General features: G+C 43.3%; 2 protein-coding genes across 3 annotated transcripts; both read left to right on the forward strand.

The window, feature by feature from the left end:
* Positions 1 to 553: 553 nt before the first annotated feature.
* GATAD1 (GATA zinc finger domain containing 1) lies at positions 554 to 4,748 on the forward strand. The gene is made up of 5 exons (XM_063324828.1): positions 554 to 866; positions 953 to 1,078; positions 1,666 to 1,725; positions 3,400 to 3,583; positions 4,454 to 4,748. Exons 1-5 carry the CDS (start codon positions 675 to 677, stop codon positions 4,642 to 4,644), a joined length of 753 nt encoding a protein of 250 aa, XP_063180898.1. The 5' UTR covers positions 554 to 674; the 3' UTR covers positions 4,645 to 4,748.
* A 29-nt stretch (positions 4,749 to 4,777) lies between these two features.
* LOC134511213 (uncharacterized) lies at positions 4,778 to 9,726 on the forward strand. 2 transcript variants are annotated; one of them, XM_063324830.1, is made up of 4 exons: positions 4,778 to 4,894; positions 5,932 to 6,027; positions 6,388 to 6,584; positions 8,770 to 9,726. In XM_063324830.1, the coding sequence occupies exons 1-4, from the start codon at positions 4,814 to 4,816 to the stop codon at positions 8,864 to 8,866; spliced, it is 471 nt and encodes a 156-aa protein (XP_063180900.1). In that variant the 5' UTR covers positions 4,778 to 4,813; the 3' UTR covers positions 8,867 to 9,726. The 2 variants fall into 2 exon arrangements, with proteins under 2 accessions (XP_063180900.1, XP_063180899.1); XM_063324829.1 differs by having other exon boundaries at positions 8,883 to 9,726.
* The last annotated feature ends 8,606 nt before the right edge of the window (positions 9,727 to 18,332 follow it).

The raw sequence follows: 18,332 nt of genomic DNA on the forward strand, positions 1-18,332 counted from the left end.
AGTCTCTTCGAGGTTGTGGTATTCTTCGCTGTTTGTTCTTCACAAGGAGTTACGTTTACCTATTTACCAGACCCTCAGTCCCTGGTTGTAACAGGATGAGGGGTAACGGTTTTAAACTGAAAGAGGGGAGATTTAGATTAGATATTAGGATGAAATTCTTTACTGTGAGGGTGGTGAGACGCTGGAACAGGGTTGCCCAGAAAGGTTCTAGAGGCCCCATCCCTGGAAGTGTCCAAGGCCAGGCTGGATGGGGCTTTGAGCAGCCTGGTCTAGTGGGAGGTGTCCCTGACCATGGCAGGGGGGTTGGAACTAGACGATCTTTAAACTCTCTTGCAAACTAAACCATTCTGTGATTCTACGCCCTACCATTTCATGGAGCTCCGCTCCGGGCGGCGGGGCTCGCCACCGGGGGTGCCCCCCGCGCCGGGGCTCGGCAAGGAGGGCGCTGAGGCGAGGCTCGCCTCGCCTCAGCGCCCTCCTTGCCGAGCCCCGGCGGGGGGGGCACCGCCTCCCGCCGTCGGCCCCGCAGCCAGCAGAGGGCAGGGCCGGCCACCCCGCTCCTCCCGCCGCAGCGACATCCGCCGGCGGCGGGAAGGGGCCGGCGTTGGCGCCGCGTTCCCCCCGTTCCTGAGTGTCTCTGCCAGGGGCCGCGGGCCCCCGCCGCCGCCCGCAGGATGCCGCTGGGTCTGAAGCCCACCTGCAGCGTGTGCCGCAGCACGTCCTCCTCCATGTGGAAGAAGGGCGGCCAGGGCGAGATCCTGTGTAACAACTGCACGGCCCGTTCCGCGCCGCCCGGGCCCGCCGCCTTCGCCACCACCTCGGCCGCCGCCCAGCACAGCAACGGCGGGGGCGGCGGCGGGAAACAGGTGAGCCCGCCGGGGAGGGCCGGGAGACGCCGGGCTGGCCGTCCCCCCGCCCTTCCCTGTATTTATTCGGTCCTTTCCCCCATCAGAGTAAGCAGGAGATCCACCGGCGGTCGGCGCGGCTGAGGAACACGAAGTACAAATCGGCTCCCGCCGCGGAGAAGAAGGTTTCCACGAAGGGCAAAGGGAGGAGGCACATCTTTAAGTTAAAAAACGTAAGGTGGCGTGTGGCTTTTTTTTTTTTTTGCAGTGGGAAGTTTTGGGCTGCGGGGCCCCCGCGGGCTCGGGCAGCCCGGGGCCGGGTGGGCCTGCAGCCCGGGCGCCTCCCACAGGCCCCGGCATGACCCCGCCGGGCCCGCCTCGCCGGAGCGTTGCACCCCAGCGCGGAGGTTTGCAGCTCCCGTGGCAAAATCAGCCTGAAATCTGGATAAGAAAAGCGGTTGTGGTCACTGCCGGAGCCGGCGTCGGTTTGTTCCTCAGTAGTATGGGCACGCCTCCCTCCATGACTCACAGCAGCCTGCCCTTCAGGCTCCTTACTTGAGGGAAGGAGTTTTGTGTAAATACAAACCAGTCATGTGAATTTAGTACTCCCTTCTCCACTTAAAGTCCTGAGAATGAAAGTGTTTATTGTTTTAAGTTTTAAAGTAGAAATGTTTGCACGTGATTTCTTGTGTTTACTGATTTTTGAAGAAGATGATGTATCAGTATGTTGTCTAAAAGGAAAAAAAACAACCTTGAATTTTATTATATGGTTGATTTATTTTAATGCTTTTAACTTTCCATTTCTCTGCTTTTTCCTTAGCCTATCAAGGCTCCCGAGTCTGTATCCACTATAATTACAGCAGAATCAATCTTTTATAAGGTATGGTTTGTTTGCGAAAAAGATCTTGCTGTTTCTATTTCCAAATTCAAAAATTATCACAGATAGTGATAACACTAGAGATGTATTCACATAAGCTGTTCTTCCTCGCCGAGCAGTTGTGGAGGATTTTGCTGTGCCTTATGTCATTACCATTAAGTCTTGAAAGGTAGTTTACCACATTAGTTTATGTAGTTGTCGTTGTCACATTTTTTTTCTTCCAAGAAAAAGATGTGTCTGGTTTCCTTAGTAATTACTGCAATCAAAGTTTTTAAACTTTCAACTTTAACTGTGCAGAGGTCAAGCAAAAGTGACAATAGCTGATTATTTAAATTTGTGTGATGATTCCTACCTTAGGCGCAGAGAATATGGCCAGTAGAGGGGATGGGTTGCGCTGCCCTAACATCTAAACTGGCTCCCATTTCAGAGCTGGGTGCAAGCAGTCTCAGACACCCTGGGAACAAGATCTGTTGACTGTTGCAATGAAAGCAGAAGCAAAACTTCTCACATTCATACTTGAGAGCATTTTTACCAGCATGCTAAGGTGTTAGTGTTTTGAAGTTCGGAAGTTTTGCTTTTGTTCCTTGGTAGTACAAACAAACCATTTGAAATGTCTTTTCCCCCAAAGAAAAGGTCAGGATAGCCACTGGGAGACTGCACAGCCAGAGGAGAAGTGGTGGACTGGGCTTCCATATGCTCTCTAGAGACCTGGTGCTTCACGTCACATCCCAGATGAATCTCTGTTTGCTGTTGGCTAGTTTGGAAGAGAATTCATGTCTCTTCTTGTGTGTTTTTGGGTTTGTGTTTTTTTTTTTTTTCAAAAATTCCTAGGAATGCTATCAAAAGTTTTATTTAACCTGATCACTTTCTGCAAAATGTTTCTATTTTGGTACTTTGGTGTGTTGTTGAGACAGGGATTGTTTGGGGTTTTTGAGGTCTTCTAGATCTGTTTTAAAAACAAAACCCTCCTGGATGGTGCTTGGCAAACTCTGATGTCGATAGTGCAGGCGCTGCACTGTGCTGTGCCATGCTGTTATAACGTGAACTGCCTTTGCTGTGCAGCCTCACACGTTACAGAGTGCCATGGAAGGTGGCAGGAGGTGGATCTGTGTTTTGGGACTCCCTTGCATTCAAATGAGCGAACTTCTTCATACACAGAAAGCTGCTTTCCCTGCACACACCGGGAAGTTACCACAGTTATTTTTTTCCAGAAGGTGGTGTTGCACTTTCCTGCTTCTGACAGAATGAGACCATGAGCATTCTGCAGACAGGACATGTAGTGGCCCTGGGAGAGGGGGATGTAGAGCAGCTGAGGGGGCTGTGTCTTTGAAGACAGCTGAGGCCAGGTTGCGTCTGAGACATTTGGCAGACAGAGACCATGCGGCATTGCCTGCCTAGTCTTAAAAGTGATTCTGGGACTGTACTCAGACTCCTCGACGTTGAACTCAAACTCCTTGATTTGACCGTTGGGTGATGGTGCACAAACAGTGCTGATGACTGCTTAGGTGAGAGAGCAGTCTACCTTATGCTGCCATTCTTCTGCATGTGGCTGAATTAAGGCTGTCTTTTAAGATTAGGGTAACTTGAGATACTGATACATAAGATACTGATGAATGGGAATCACAGAGTGAAGCTTCTAAAATCAGATTGTTTAATTATCATTTGTATGCCTTCCAGGGTGTGTACTATCAAATTGGAGATGTTGTTTCAGTGGTCGATGAGCAGGATGGGAAAACATACTACGCTCAGATCCGCGGGTTTATTCAGGACCAATACTGTGAAAAGAGTGCTGCTCTAACCTGGCTCATTCCTACGCAAGCCAGCCCCAAAGATTGTTTTGACCCAGCATCCTATATCATAGGTAATCTCCAAGCCTTCATTTTATACAACTAATTATTTATGCCTAGGCTTATGCAGAGTTGTCTTTTTTTTTAAATTAACTTTTTAGGTCTTTTTTTTAAATTAACTTTTTAGGTCTTTTTTTTAAATTAACTTTTTAGGTCTTTTTTTTAAATTAACTTTTTAGGTCTTTTTTTTAAATTAACTTTTTAGCTTGTCACGATCATTTATGCAATTTCCACATTTTAGACCCTAATTCTGGAACCATCTTGTTTACTTCAATAACCTTTTTTATTTATCTTATATATATATATAATATGATTAGCACTACTGCAGTGAGTGTGATTTTCTGAGTATTTGTGCTTATGGGCACAATTATAGTCTTGCAACTTTAAAGATCAAATTATTACTCCATAGGCAGAATCAAAGTTATTACAATATAAACCTGGTATACCAGTCAAAGCTGTTTCTTTTAAAGTGACTTGAATTAGATGATCTTCGTCTTGGGTACTTAAAATAGATAGCATGCGAGCACTGGCATAGAGAGCGTTCTGCTACTGATTATAAAATTATTAACCATTCAGAAAAGTCTCTTTGACAGGCAGGCCACAAATAGTATCTATTTAAAATATATTAACTGAAGTACTTTACTCAAATACCTGAATGCTTCAAATAGGAAAAATAAAATAAAATAAAAAAAATCAGCCCATCAAAAATAAAGGTAGAGGTTTCTTGCCTAGTATTTGAGGCTACTTTGTCAGGAAAGTCATTGATTGAAAAAGCATGTTTTCTAAGGAATGTTGGCTCCTGTTGCATATTAAGTCCTACATCCTCCAGTTTTATGCCTTTGAGTTTTGTCTTTGAAGTTTTCTCTTTTTTTTTTTTTTCCTAGGACCAGAAGAAGATCTCCCAAGGAAAATGGAATATTTAGAATTTGTGTGTCATGCACCTTCGGAATATTTCAAATCTCGATCATCTCCCTTCCCTACTGTTCCTACAAGACCAGAGAAGGGCTATATATGGACTCATGTAGGACCTACTCCTGCAATCTCCATTAAAGAAACTGTTACCAATAATTTATAATTTTTAAAGGAATACTTTGGACGAGTTATTTTGGGTGTGTTCTCAGCTCTGTGAACCCCATACAAGACACTTAAAAAATTATAAAAATCTCATTTTACTTTACAGATTACGGTATTTATTTATTTTAAATTATATCAGAACTCTAAAATGGAAGTTTTCTTTCCATTTGATGCATCATTCCTGTGCTCTGTTCTTCAGACATTATTGCTCCTTTTGGGACAAAACCACAAGTGTCACATCTTCGACTTTGGTGAGCAAATGACTTCTGAAAGTTGCTTTTAGTGTTCTTATTTTCTAACTTATTTTTCAGAAAAGAAGTTAAAAGACATACTCTTGATCAGCCAGCACTTTATATACTTGTTTAACTTAGTTAACTGTGGCAGCAGTTTTTATTTACTCCTTAAATAATTTAAGACTAGCTTCAAATAAACACTAAACTTGGTCAGTGATGCAGTTAGCAGTTTACTGTTACACTGGAGAGGAGTAATCTAGTTAGATTTCTTTTCTTCAGACTAAAATCTATTATCCACAAGGTGGTGCTCTATTTAGCAGTCACGTTTTAAGGGAATCTTGTTTAGGTCAATCTAAAACGTGGGCCTGTGTCTGTAGCTTCCTGCTAAACTTTGCTTATATAGGGGGATACATTTCTTGGAAAACTGGATGCAGATTCAAAAACTAATGTTATTTGGCTTTGCCATCCTGGCATCCTCATGGCAGAAATGTATCTTCATGTCCTGAGCAAGCTAACCTTGACCTATGATTTGAGTTTCACATTTTTACTATTTGTGTATATGTTAGCTTGGTCTCTTAAAGTTGATTTTTAAATTGTTTTTTTCGGTGTTTGCAATCAGTGATGGTAAGAAAAAAATCCTTGAGCAATTCAAATGGAAAAAGCATTTGCTAAGATAAATAAAGACTAATTTTATATATTAACAGTCTCAGTATAGCAATGAAAATACTTAAAAAGCAAAACTGGGAAAAAAGCTACATGCTAAAATACCAACGCTGACTTTTTCTGCACTAAAAGTTTTACAAGCCAGTCTGCTCCAAACACTATGACATGTGCTTGTATGGCCTGAATTCCGTGGGGTTAGGGGTTCCTGCTGGCTGTGAAGGATGAGAGCTGTAAGTGGCCTTATAATTTACATTTACTTGTGACCATAGCATCCAGAAGCCCCAAATCAACTTTAGTATATTGTATGAAAGTCTATAAAAGTTGCATTAGGCTTATGTTTTAACTTGATGAAAAGCTTTGATTTAAGATGAAATATATTTTGAAACTCTCAGGTATTGACAACTTTTAACACAGTGGGACCCGTGACAGGAAGAACCAGATATATTTGTTTCGATCTGCAGCCTCACTTGTGCCCTCTTCAAATCCAAGTAAGAATAGTCAACCATGAGGGAGCAGGTGCTAAATTTAAGGGATACTGTCAGTAGTTTGAAATGCTCAGAAATCAGCAGTATATTGCTAATACAGAGTTAAATCTTAAGTAACCTCAGTTGCCACATACATGAGATGTGTGCCCATGTTCAGTGTGTTGCAGTAATTAATCCCAAGGTGACCTCACTCCTGACCTTCCTCTGTTTTCTCTCCTTTCACTTCCTCCACATTTCTTTTTTGCTGATTTATCTTTATTAAATTAACAACCATAAGAAAGTAAAAATAATGACCCTTAAAAGGTATCTACAGTAACCAGAGTTACTCCTTCCACTCAAATGTTTTCCTTCCTTTCTCTGCAGTCCACAAGATTTTCACTTGGGATCGCTGTGAAGTCTCTGTGCTGCCTCGGCATAATCCATGGAGCTTTGCTGTTCTGTGGGCTGACCTTCAAGCTCAGCTGCTTTCCTTGTCAAATCGTCGTAGGAAGAGGGAAGAAAACAACGCTTAACATTCAGCGTTGCTTTTTTGAGTTTCTGCAATTTACACCAAATCAAAAGTATCTGCTTGCCACTTACCTTATTTCTCAATAAACCATAATAGAAAAGGGACAATTTAGAGAAATACCAATGTATGGTTTGTGGTTTGAAGTTTGTTTCACAGAATGACCTGCTGATATGCAGGTCTCGGCACCCTCCTGTGTCAAACAGCAGATCATACTGAAACAGGGGACTGCGGGCTTGTGTTGGATATGTAGCTTGAAATGTTAAGCAAAAGAAGAGTTTGGAGCAAGATAATGTCTTACTCTTATGAAAAATAGTATGCTTTATAAATGTTCTACCTACAGTAGCAAAGAGCAGAGCTCCAGGTAGAGGATATGTAACCTGGAACTTCTGTACCAAAAAGCAAAGAACTATGAGCATTGCCACTGTGAAAGGAAAGAACCAAAAAAACCCAAAACCAAACTGTCATCCCTCACTGCATTTGAACCACCAGCAGCACTAAATTTAAGAAAGGTGCATTCTGATAAGGTTAAAAAAAAAAACAAAACTCAAAACAAATGATCAAATTTAATGAAAACAAATGATCAAAAACAAGTCAGCGTTACCAAACGATGTAGTAGGTAATCTAAACCAAATGTGAATCCACTTCAGTTCTGTTACCTAACTGTGACAGATAATTGTCTGGTTTGGGAAGATGCAGGACTCATCAGTTTTTCTTATGAGGCAGCCCATGGGAACTTTAAATAGCTTTTTACCTGTCTGGTCTTGCCAGTAATTAGGGAATGAAATAGGAAAAAATCACAGAGGGGAAAAAAAAAAAGTCTACTTGTCAGCTGATTAAACGTAAAACTTGTTTTCTAAAAATTTTTGCCAGACTCCCTAATACAGAAAAGGAACTCTGCATTTAAGCATTTTTATTTTGTTTGCTGCAGTGTGATATGAAGCTACTGATACTACCCCTGAGTGAGTGGTTGCAGGTACTGTGCAGTACGGGCTAACTCATGTCAGTGTATCTAGTAAGCGCACATGAAGTAAACCACTTACTTATGAATTTATAAGGATAGACAATTGTGCTGATAATAAGCAGAATGCCTGAGGCGTTTGATATGTTCATGCTTGTCAGGGTTTCCTGAGGACAGCAAGCACAGGGAGACTGTTTTTAGCTGCAGTTGGCCAACACATTTTGAACCCCCAGAAATTGTTGTTAGGGATGATGATTAATAAACTAACATCAATGACGTGCAGAAAGATAAATCCTGAAATTGTTGCAGCCGACCTAAGCTTTTGCTTCTTTTCTTGGTCTGTCAATAAGGTGAATAATTCCATAAAACATATTTAATTGATTTCTAATTCTGTTTTTGTTAGCTTCTTAAACTGACTTCTAGCTGCTGATGTTTTCCTAATTGATTCTCATCAATGTTTCCAAGAGAGGCTCTAAGGAAGGAACAGATGAATGGTATATGTTCATGAGAAAAACACATTTTGAAATACAGTACATTCCATTTATGTGGTTTGACTTCTCGTGCCTTACTATAGCAAGCTGGTGGGCAGAAGAATAAAGCTGGGAGAGAGATTTGTGCGAGAGCGAGATCAGTCCTGATATTTTAACAGTTTGCAGCACAGACAGCTCAGTTTTATTTTATTTTTTTGCTGTGAGCATTGCCAGTTTTGGAGATGCAAACAGGACTAGTAGAAAGTGAGTGACTTGATAAAACAGATATAAAAACTGTCATTAGAAGTGTGACAGCTTAGATTAGTTGTTGTTACATAATGCCTTAATAGTATTTACTTTTGCCTTCAGAGCAAATAAAAGCAGCAACAGAGTTGCAATTGCAGTTATTCCCCCAATTTACATTGGAGTCATTGTATCGTGGGAACTAAGGCAGGGGAGGCAACCTGTGAGCTCCAAATGCTCCGGGGGAATGTAAACCAAAGAAAAATGCTTAAAAGATTTAATCTAAAATAATTCTGAGAAGTATACTTCCAACTGCAGCCTAAAAAGACAAAAAATACCTTTTTTTTTAGAGAACTATGGAACAACTTCCCTTAGTAAAAACTAAGTATTTTTATTTTAATTTTTGATTATAATGGGAAGTGCTGAAAAGTAACCCAAGCGGACAAATGTTCTGATGGTAAGTTCCCTAAAGAGAGTGGATCCACAGGCAATGTCTGTTGCTAAAGCACTATAACTTTATTTATAGGTATTTCAACAATTGCACTGTCCTGTTCTTTCATGTCCAGAACATCAACCAGTAACATGGCAAGAATGACTGACTCTCCAGACAGCTTCTTATGGACACAGCTGAAAGAACAGGACTTCCGAGAGCAATGTCTCTGAAAATTTCTCATTTTAGGAAAATGAAGGGCAAAAGGAAGACCTGCAAAATGGATTCAAGAGCAGAAGGGATATCACAGGATCCCATGGGGACAGGCTTTGGTGCCCTGCAACGGAAGGAGCTGAGCTCACCCATTTTTCTCTCTTTTGTTCAGTGTCCCCCATGCCAAAATTTAGGTAGGTTTCATTCTTGCATCATTGAACTGGGAGTGGATACACTGCTACTGAATTTATGGCCTTGTTTTAAGCTTCAGAGCTTTGAGACCAGTCAACAGACGGTGTAGAACACGCAGCATGTGCCCTGATGCATACATTCCAGTTCTCTCTGCCTGCAGGAAGAGAATACCCTTTTTGTAGTTGTAGGAAGTCAGTGTTTTCCAAGAACATTTGCCTTGCAGAATAGGAAGGCATTTCCGTGACAGAAATAATGCAGACATTTTTTAAAACTGCTTTTGGACTGGGGAGAATTTTCACTTCTGTATCTATAGAGATACAGAGAAATAAAAGAGCTTGAAAACGAAAAATCATGGACTTCAGCAACGTACTTACATCTGGTAAGGTGTAAGAGGCACTCATTCAAATAATCTGGTTGGCAATTGTACAAAGGATAATACTGGCAATACTCATTCCAGTGAAAAAAACAAGAAAAAAAAGCAAACAAAATGTTTTTAATGACTGATAGCTCAACTAAGTATAGCAAATAACAAGTAACGTCTTTAATTGCTGAAAGCAAAAATTTCAGATTTTGTATACGTAAAGACTGTCCACTAAATATTGAATGATTTATTCAATATATTTTTATATTATTGAAATGGAGTCTTAGATACACAAAGCCATACTGGTTGAAATGAAGAAATGACTCATTTTAGATAGGTACTTGTAAGTCATGTAAATAAACAAACACTATTTTTTCTCAGGTGTTTGTCATATATTTGTAGGCATACCAGAAACAAACTTTGGGTGTATATTAAATAATTTTTTATCTCTGACTTACGTGAGTGAGTATCCTTGAAGATCTGGAGATTTGTATTGGAAGGCCGGATCAAGGGGAAAATACACAAGGGCCATACTTTTCCAGAATTGAATTTATTTCATTTTCCAGATTTTAATTTATGCCTAGGACCTTTTTGATAAGCACTATACTGGCATACCTGTGGCTTTTACATTCTAACAAAGGCTTTTTTCTTCTGCTGTTCTTTCTGTGTCTCTGCATCTCCTTCCAACACCTGAAGATGATGAGCAGAGCTACCTGGGCCAGTACGGACAGCCTTGGGTGGGCAGGATCTGAGGTCAGTACAGAGCAGAAGCCAGACTAGGGACCCCGTCAATACATCCTGCCTTAGAAACTGCAACTTCTCTTTTCCCTCCCCTCCTCTCCCTGCCCAAGAGCCGTTAGGTTTGCTTTCTTTTATGCTCAGTATCTCACCAAGTTTAGCAATGAGAGCTAACTGAACATGCGGAGCCCTGAACTTGCAGAGAAGCTAAACTGATTGCAATTAGTGCAGTAGACCAGCGTAGACTGTTTCAACATGAACCACTGGCTCAGGGACGACGAAAAACCTAACAATCAGTAAGTGCAGAGCGATGGTTTTCAGCACACAGGGCTAGGTATATAGCTAGGTACTACCCTCACATTGCAATTCCAGCCTTCGGTGAAGAAGCAACAGTATGGAAGATGTGAACAAAACGTGATAAGAAATGAGATTAATTTCCTTCTCATGCTGTAATCCTACCAACCAAGAAAACCAAAAGATGTAAGAAGAGAAGTAGCAAAATACCAACCTGATCCACTCTGGTCGAAGTCCCAGGTGGTGCTGCTAATAACCTCTCAGTTCATAACATTTATCTGAAACAGCAGTTTGGTGTGTCGTTTCTGCATACTTTCGTAAGCGAAAGCCAGCAATAGCTCTCTAGCTGCTGTAATACCCCCGTCCTGGGGAAAGAGAAAGCAGTACTTACAACATTGCATAAGACCGCAAAATACACGTTGTAGCATGTCCATTGAGCACAACAGGATTACCAGAGTGAAGATGAGAAGGTTTATGCAAACAGAGTGACCTTCCCTTCCTTCCACCTTGAAAATGTCCATTTAATAGATTTGGTGAGTAGTCTTATTTCCCCTACATTGCTGTAAAACCAATTAGAAGAAAAACAGCAATTGCCTACTTAAGGTAGACAGCCATTCTCTGCTTGTGTAACCTCTCCACTAGTGAATACAAACAGTTCCTCTGTCACACAAACCTGCAAAAGAACACAGAAACTTTCCCCGGAGCTTCTCTTCTGCTGTGCCTGAGGTCAGGTAGTCATTGCGGCAGTCCGTATTGCTCCACGCATGCAAAGCAAGCAGACTCCCATTGCGTTTCAGGTGTAAAGCAGCCTCTCTTATTTTCCCCTTTTTAACCTGCTAGCCTAATCTGCCAAGTACTTGGAAACTGAATCTAGTTTCCAAAATGACGGGAGCCCGCATACGGAATTTTCCCGTTACCTCTCCTCAAGGAGTCAGGACATGGTAGAGTAAAAATGTTGCTTTGCTGGTTTTCAGGGGAACAGCTTTTTTTTTTTTTTTTGGATCCTGCATACGAAGGTAGAATGTCAGGAGATCTTCCCTCTTTCGTCTTTTGGTGAGGTGCTCCATCTGCCAGGATACCGCTGCCTCATTTTCTTCCATCGGACAGATCGTTGTTCTGCGCTGGGTTGTTTTTTCCAGATTTCTTACCTTCCAAAATGTCACAAAACAATTAGTGACCATTAACTTGAGAACGAGAATTGCCTGAAGACAGCATAAAGAATGGCCAAGGGAAAGCTTTGTCAATATTTCCCCAGAAACAAGGCCTTCATCTGTGAGATCTTGAGATCCTGATGATCTCTGTGCACCTATGAGTTCATGCATAAGCTAGCTATAAAACCTAAGTGCACAAAGTCTACATCCACAAAATAGTCTTGGTGTGTTTAAAAACTACACCTTAACATCTTTCAGGTTATAAGTAAATATCAGGTAGTAAACTTCATTGGAAAACTCACCTTTGTTTATCCCTTGCTTATAACCAAGATAAAGCAAACATTTGCCTTTCCATTTATCTGCATTACATTTCATTTGCCAAGTGCAGTCAGCAAGTTTTGTGAAGCTCTTCTATATTGTTTTATTACCAGCCTTTGTTTTTACAGGCCTGAAAAGCTTACTCATTAGGGGTTTTTTGTTGTTGTTGTTGCTGTTTCCCTCTTCACTCCATGTCAAGATCGTTTATGAATATGTTTAACACCACAGCCCATGGAAGAAGATCCTTGCAGGACTCATCAGTGGCTTCCCACCACTTTCAGAATTAATCTCAAACTCAAAGTCTTTGGTTTTTCCATCTTTTAAACCCTTAATACATGCTGTGACTGTTTATTCTTTGAAGTCAAATTGTCTGACCAAAGGCTTCGCAAAACTGAGTTAATGAGGAAAAAGAGAAAGCTTGTAGACAGAAATCCTGACGAGGCTGGTGAGTACGCTTGTCTGGCTGAGCCCTGTGCCTGGTCACTGCAGCCTCTTCTGTCACCTCAGATCTTCTTATTGAGTCTTTTAATAACTCTCTCTCTGCGTAATCTCGCTTTACCCTATGTCTGGGGGTGCTGCTCGTACCATGTGCCAGCTGCTGGTGAGACCTGTGTGTGCGTGGGTGGAATCTGGTGACAGCTACTGGAGTCAGGCCGGGGTGGGTGCCCTGGTCGGTGGTGCCGGCTGGTGGAGCCAGTGGGGGTCTTTAACTCCCGGCCATTGGGGTGGGAACGGCGCATGTTCCCAGAACTAGCTGCTGGGGGAGTGGCGTGAGTGAGGGGCTCGGCAGCAGCAGCTGGAGTAGGACCGTGGGTCACGTCCCCGCTGACAGGGGGACACGTGTGTCTGTATCTTCCCCAGATCTGGTGTGCGTGGAGTGTGCGTGGGGTGTGCGTGTGCACTCACTGGCAAAACTGGAATTTGCGAGTTGGGGGGCCTCAGGTCCAGGATGGGGTATCAGTTGAGTGGGGGGCCCATGCTGATACACCCAGAGGATCATGTAAATGTGGGGAGCCAGGGACCTGTGGGCAGCTGAGGGGCCCAGGGCCTGGGCAGGGGTGTCAGGCAGGCAGAGAGGCCACGCTGGTGCTCGAGGGATGCGCAAATGTCCATGTGCTTGTGGACCTGGAGAGTGTCGTGTGTGCCCCCGCTAGCGGCTTCCTGTCTCTGCCGGCCCCAGAGGAGGAAGGGACTTGGCTGCCCGTGTGTATGTTTATGCGAGTCCTGCACCTCTAGGTGCTGCTGAAGGCAGTGCTCTGCCTGTGGCAGTGCGTGTGACTGGTCATGTCAGCGTCCTCTGTGTCTGTATCCGTTTGTCCATGTGTCTGATCCGTGCTCAGTTTCGCTACTGGTTGAACCCGCAAACAGGATAGCCGCTGCCGCGTCCCTCAGCCTGGGCAGAGGCCCTGGCTCCCCAGGCTGGGCACCAGCCACCAGGCCAGAGAGGTCCTGGGCTGGAGCAGCTGGAGGAGGCAGCCGAGTTCCTTACATCACTTTTGACACACTGTCATGGGGAACAAACTCAGTCTATTAAACGCAGGTCACAATTAGGCAAGGATGGTTGGAAATGCCCAAAGTGAGTGGAAATTCAAGAATTTTCCATTTAGAGAAAGGTGCTTTAAGTGTTCTGGGATCTGACCTTCTCAGCTGAACCCCTGAGGTCTAAGGAAGCAGCAGCAATGACCCAATTATCCCTTCGTTAGTATGGCCTGCCACAGGGGGTTGGTTAAGCATTAATATCAAACTTAACCCTGCCACAGGACAGCCAGAGATCCAGAGCACGTTTCTGAATATGTCAGGGACTATGTTTTTAATTAATACTGGATCGTTGCTTACCTTAGCTACTGAACTACCGCATCAGAAAAAGAAACAAAAAAACTTCTCAGGGGTAGGAGGAGATGAAGGACGCAGGTGGCAAGAATTTGACCAACTCACACTTGAGGATGAAGACAAATCCATTAAATTAGCTAACTGTCAATGTGTAAAATGAGTCTCTTATAACATATAAGGTTGCCTGACTTTAATTGGATGTTTTGTAGATATGTGCAACAGGAAATGATGGATTCAATGTGAAATGAACACCCCTGTTGGGGTACGGGGTGTAGGATGGGAAGTAGATGCCATTAAAGGGATCAAGCCCGGGGTTAGTCCTCCCAGGTTTGAGTATTATATATGTTGGGCTATCATGTCCTTGGACATCGTGGGAAGGTATGGATTAAAAATTGAACTAACGGAAACTGAAGGACCATGGCCTCCTTCCCAAAACCAATGCCCAATCCCAAAGGAAGTAAGGGAAGACGTACAGATCGTCATCTGGATATTACCCAATCGAGGCGACATCAAAAAGGGCACTTCATGCACCAGTGCGCCAGTTAGAAAACCAAACAGGACTTGGTGCCTTACAATTGTGTGGTGAATCGTGTCACGCCTGCTGTAGCCCCTCTGGTAGCCTTCCTCCCAAAAATGAATGCAAAGGCGGCACGTAGGTATAAGTGGTTTTCAGTATTGGACTTTTCCAGTGGGGTTTGGTCTATCCCGTTGAAGGAGGGGGACACCCAAAGGAAAACTGCATTCACTTTGAAGGAGAACAGTATTTTTGGACATGATTACCCTAAGGCTTTCATAAACCCCTGTCCATTTTCTGTCAGAAATTAAAGGAAGTGCTAAAAGCATTGAACACCAAGGACAAGTGGTGAGCCCAATGTTTATGCTATTTTAATTATGGTAGAAACAAGAGAAGCATGTTTTGAACGTAGTAAACATGTTCTTGAAGCTGTAGAGAAGGTGAGTCTTAAACTAAGTGGTGCCAAAGCACAACCTGTTATACAGAGATGGAATGTCTAGGTACCAAGCTATGTCCTACTGGGTGGGGGATCGCCTTCGCCGAGAAAATTATTCATGCATTTAACCCCTGCTAGAGATAAGAAAACTTTGCAGAGGTTTTCAGGGTTTGTAGGTTTTTGTAAGGAATTTATACCAGGTTACGGTGCTATAGCAAATCCCCTGCAAAATTTGCTGTGAAGAACAGACAACTGGCAGCGGGGAGAGGAGACGACAAAACCTGAAATAAAATTATTACACCTGTAAGGGAGTCAGAAGAATTATGAAACACCATCAATGGAGTCTAATGATAGAAGAAATAGCCTTGGAGTATGCAAGTTGCCACCTTTTCATGGTGGAGCACAGCATGTTGGACATGGCCAGAATTATTCAGCGTAAAGGGAACTAGTCATGCCAAATTGGTTAAATGACAAAATGGGACATTTTCAGCTTTTTATGAGTTACTGGGAACACAGCTTTTGGGATGTGGAACATGAAAAAAACAGCAGATGCATCTGCAAATCACCTGCAAGCGGCAGCGGGGCTGTTAGCAAAAGGATGATTAGCCGCTGGACAAGTATTGAAATCCATGGGCATGTTGGTGGCAACTCTGAGAATTTAATCAATTAAAGTCACAAAAGAACTCATTCAGCCTATCTGTATGACCCTAGATAATATAACATGGGATGCTGCCTGTACGCAAGTACAATTAGCTCTTGCTGAACATCTTTCACATATTGCGTGGGACATCATCACTCTATATCTGTGGCCACTAGGAATACGGGGTCACAGCTTGCCATGAGACATATAATCCGGATGGGCTTTTAGGGACACATACAGGGAAGGATGTACAAAAGGGACGGACCAGCAAAGTGGGTGGGAAACAGGACACGGACAATTTTTACAACTGGGACTGGGGGGTAGTGCATATGGGATTGGGTAACACATGGAGAAATTCTATACACCAAATGGATCATGATTCATAATAAAAACCCCACAGATTCAGGCTTGAGTAATCTGGGTAAGGGTGGGGAAATTTGTAACCCTTACAACCACCTGAACATTCCTGTACCAAACCAGAATGTGCTGGAGAACAGTTTGCATTCGGGCAGTGGCTTTGTTGGAGGGGAATGCTACCCTCCTCTGGGAAAACACGACTATCACGCGAACGCGACTGATAAATGAGCATGTGGCTCTTTGGGCTCCTTCTAAAATGAGTCTAGGGCTGCCCTGTTACTGCTGTGCCGCACCGCGTGACAGTCACCTCATTCATCCTGGAAAGTCCAGATGCACACAAAAACCAGGAGCTGGCTCCTACCGTTTGGATTTAGCCCGTAGGTATCCAGTCCTAGCCTTGCTGTGAGGTCAAGCAGCCTTCAACTTCACAATGAATATAGTGCAAGAAGCAAAGATCACATTTACTGTGTTGGTGATATATTGTATATTATGATTTATAAAGGCCTTAGTGGCCTTACAGAACTGAGAACAAAAATATTAATAGATGTAGTACTGTAGTTTCAACTGCTCTTTACAGTTATTGAATAAGAACGATCAGACAAATAAATTATAGTTTTAATCTATTACCACACAGGTAGAATTGGTATGTTTCTTAGCTAACAGAGTACATCTCTCCAAAATTATGAAAGACGAATGTGATGACCCAAGCAGAAATATTTTTACAATAGTTAGTAGTTGTTAACAGTTATTTTTGTATGCTCCCCGACACACAATCTTGCAATTGTTGACAACAGAACTTTGTATTTGGAGATTCTCTCTCTTTCACCCACACATGGGATGCTTACCTTCCGTAAGATTATGTGAATTCCCTGGTTCAACCCTTCTAGTTGGCGACTCTGATGCTGGGTCTTGGGGAACAGCTGCTTACTGACTGCTTCCTTCTTGCACTTGGCTTTCAGCTTCCGTGAAGTTATTTTTCTTCGGTAACTTCTTTTGGATAACTTCAGTCTCTTCAGTAGCAATAACAACTTCTTCGTGGACAACATCTCCAGATGGTTCATGCATCTTGATGAAACGCTGAAGTACTTCAATGTCTGTTTAATGAAACAGAAGTATAATTGGAAACTAGCTGTGAATAGAAAGGTTGTTTTTACCTGAAAACATCAAGATTATACCGTGCTGGGCATTGCCCCTCTAGCTGACTCAAAACCCAGGCATCTGTGTGCTTACATACAGCAATCTGGGCTCCTTGAAAGTCTTCTGAAGTCTTTCATTTAGGGGGAACAGAGCAGGAGTGTTACTCTTTTCTCAGGAAGCAGTTTAGGTTTTCTTTAGGGCCAAAGCTACTTTCAGAAGTTCCTGCTGCCCTCCTGCGCACTCTCTGTTCACGGTCGTCATGTCCACTTCTTTCCTGAAGATCATCACCTCTCTGCCTTTGTCAATCATAGAATCATAGAATCATAGAATTGTTGAGGTTGGAAGGGACCTTTAAGATCATCGAGTCCAACCTTTAGCCTACCCTGACAAGAGCCACTTCTAAACCATGTCCCTAAGTGCCCCATCTACCCTTTTTTTAAACACCTCCAGGGATGGTGAATCCACCACCTCCCTGGGCAGCCTATTCCAATGTTTAATAACCCTTTCAGTGAAAAAATGTCTCCTAATATCTAATCTAAACCTCCCCTGACGTAACTTGAACCCGTTTCCCCTTGTCCTATCACTTGTCACCAGGGAGAAGAGGTCAGCCCCCATCTCTCTACAGCCTCCTTTCAGGTAGTTGTAGAGGGTGATAAGGTCTCCCCTCAGCCTCCTCTTCTCCAGGCTAAACAACCCCAGCTCCCTCAGTCGTTCTTCATAAGGTTTGTCCTCCAGACCCCTCACCAGCTTTGTAGCCCTTCTCTGGACACGCTCCAACACCTCAATGTCCCTCTTGTAGCGAGGGGCCCAAAACTGAACGCAGTACTCGAGGTGGGGCCTCACCAGTGCCGAGTACAGGGGGATGATCACTTCCCTAGTCCAGCTCACCACACTATTCCTGATACAGGCTAGGATGCTGTTGGCCTTCTTGGCCACCTGGGCACACTGCTGGCTCATATTCAGCCGGCTGTCAACCAACACTCCCAAGTCCTTTTCTGTCGAGCTGCTTTCAAGCCACTCTGCCCCAATCCTGTAGCCTTGTATGTATGCCTTGTAGTAATGTAGTATGCCTTGCTGTAAACCATCTCTGTTAACTGATCCGGGTCCAAAACACACACCGTAAGGCTGCTTGTGGCAATGAATCTGAAATATCTAAGCAGAACTTGGGAACCTCTTCTCTCCCAAGCCTGGATTTCAGTAGGCCATTAAGAATTAAAGCAAAGATACCCTGTCCTATTAATCAACGTGCCTTTCTCGAGAGTATCTATTTCCCAAATTACAGGAATCTGCACGTGGAATTTTCCAGTTACCTCTCCTCAAGGAGTCAGAACATGGCAGAGTGAAAATGTCATTTTGCTTGTTTCCAGAGGGACAGGATTTTTTTGCATCCTGCATACGAAGGTAGAATGTCAGGAGATCTTCCCTCTTTGGTCTTTTGGTGGGGTGCTTCTTCTGCCAGGATACCGCTGCCTCATTTTCTTCCATCGGACTGATCGTTGTTCTGCGCCGGATTGTTTT

The sequence above is a fragment of the Chroicocephalus ridibundus genome, chromosome 2, assembly GCF_963924245.1.
Source record: "Chroicocephalus ridibundus chromosome 2, bChrRid1.1, whole genome shotgun sequence".
NCBI lineage: Eukaryota > Metazoa > Chordata > Aves > Charadriiformes > Laridae > Chroicocephalus > Chroicocephalus ridibundus.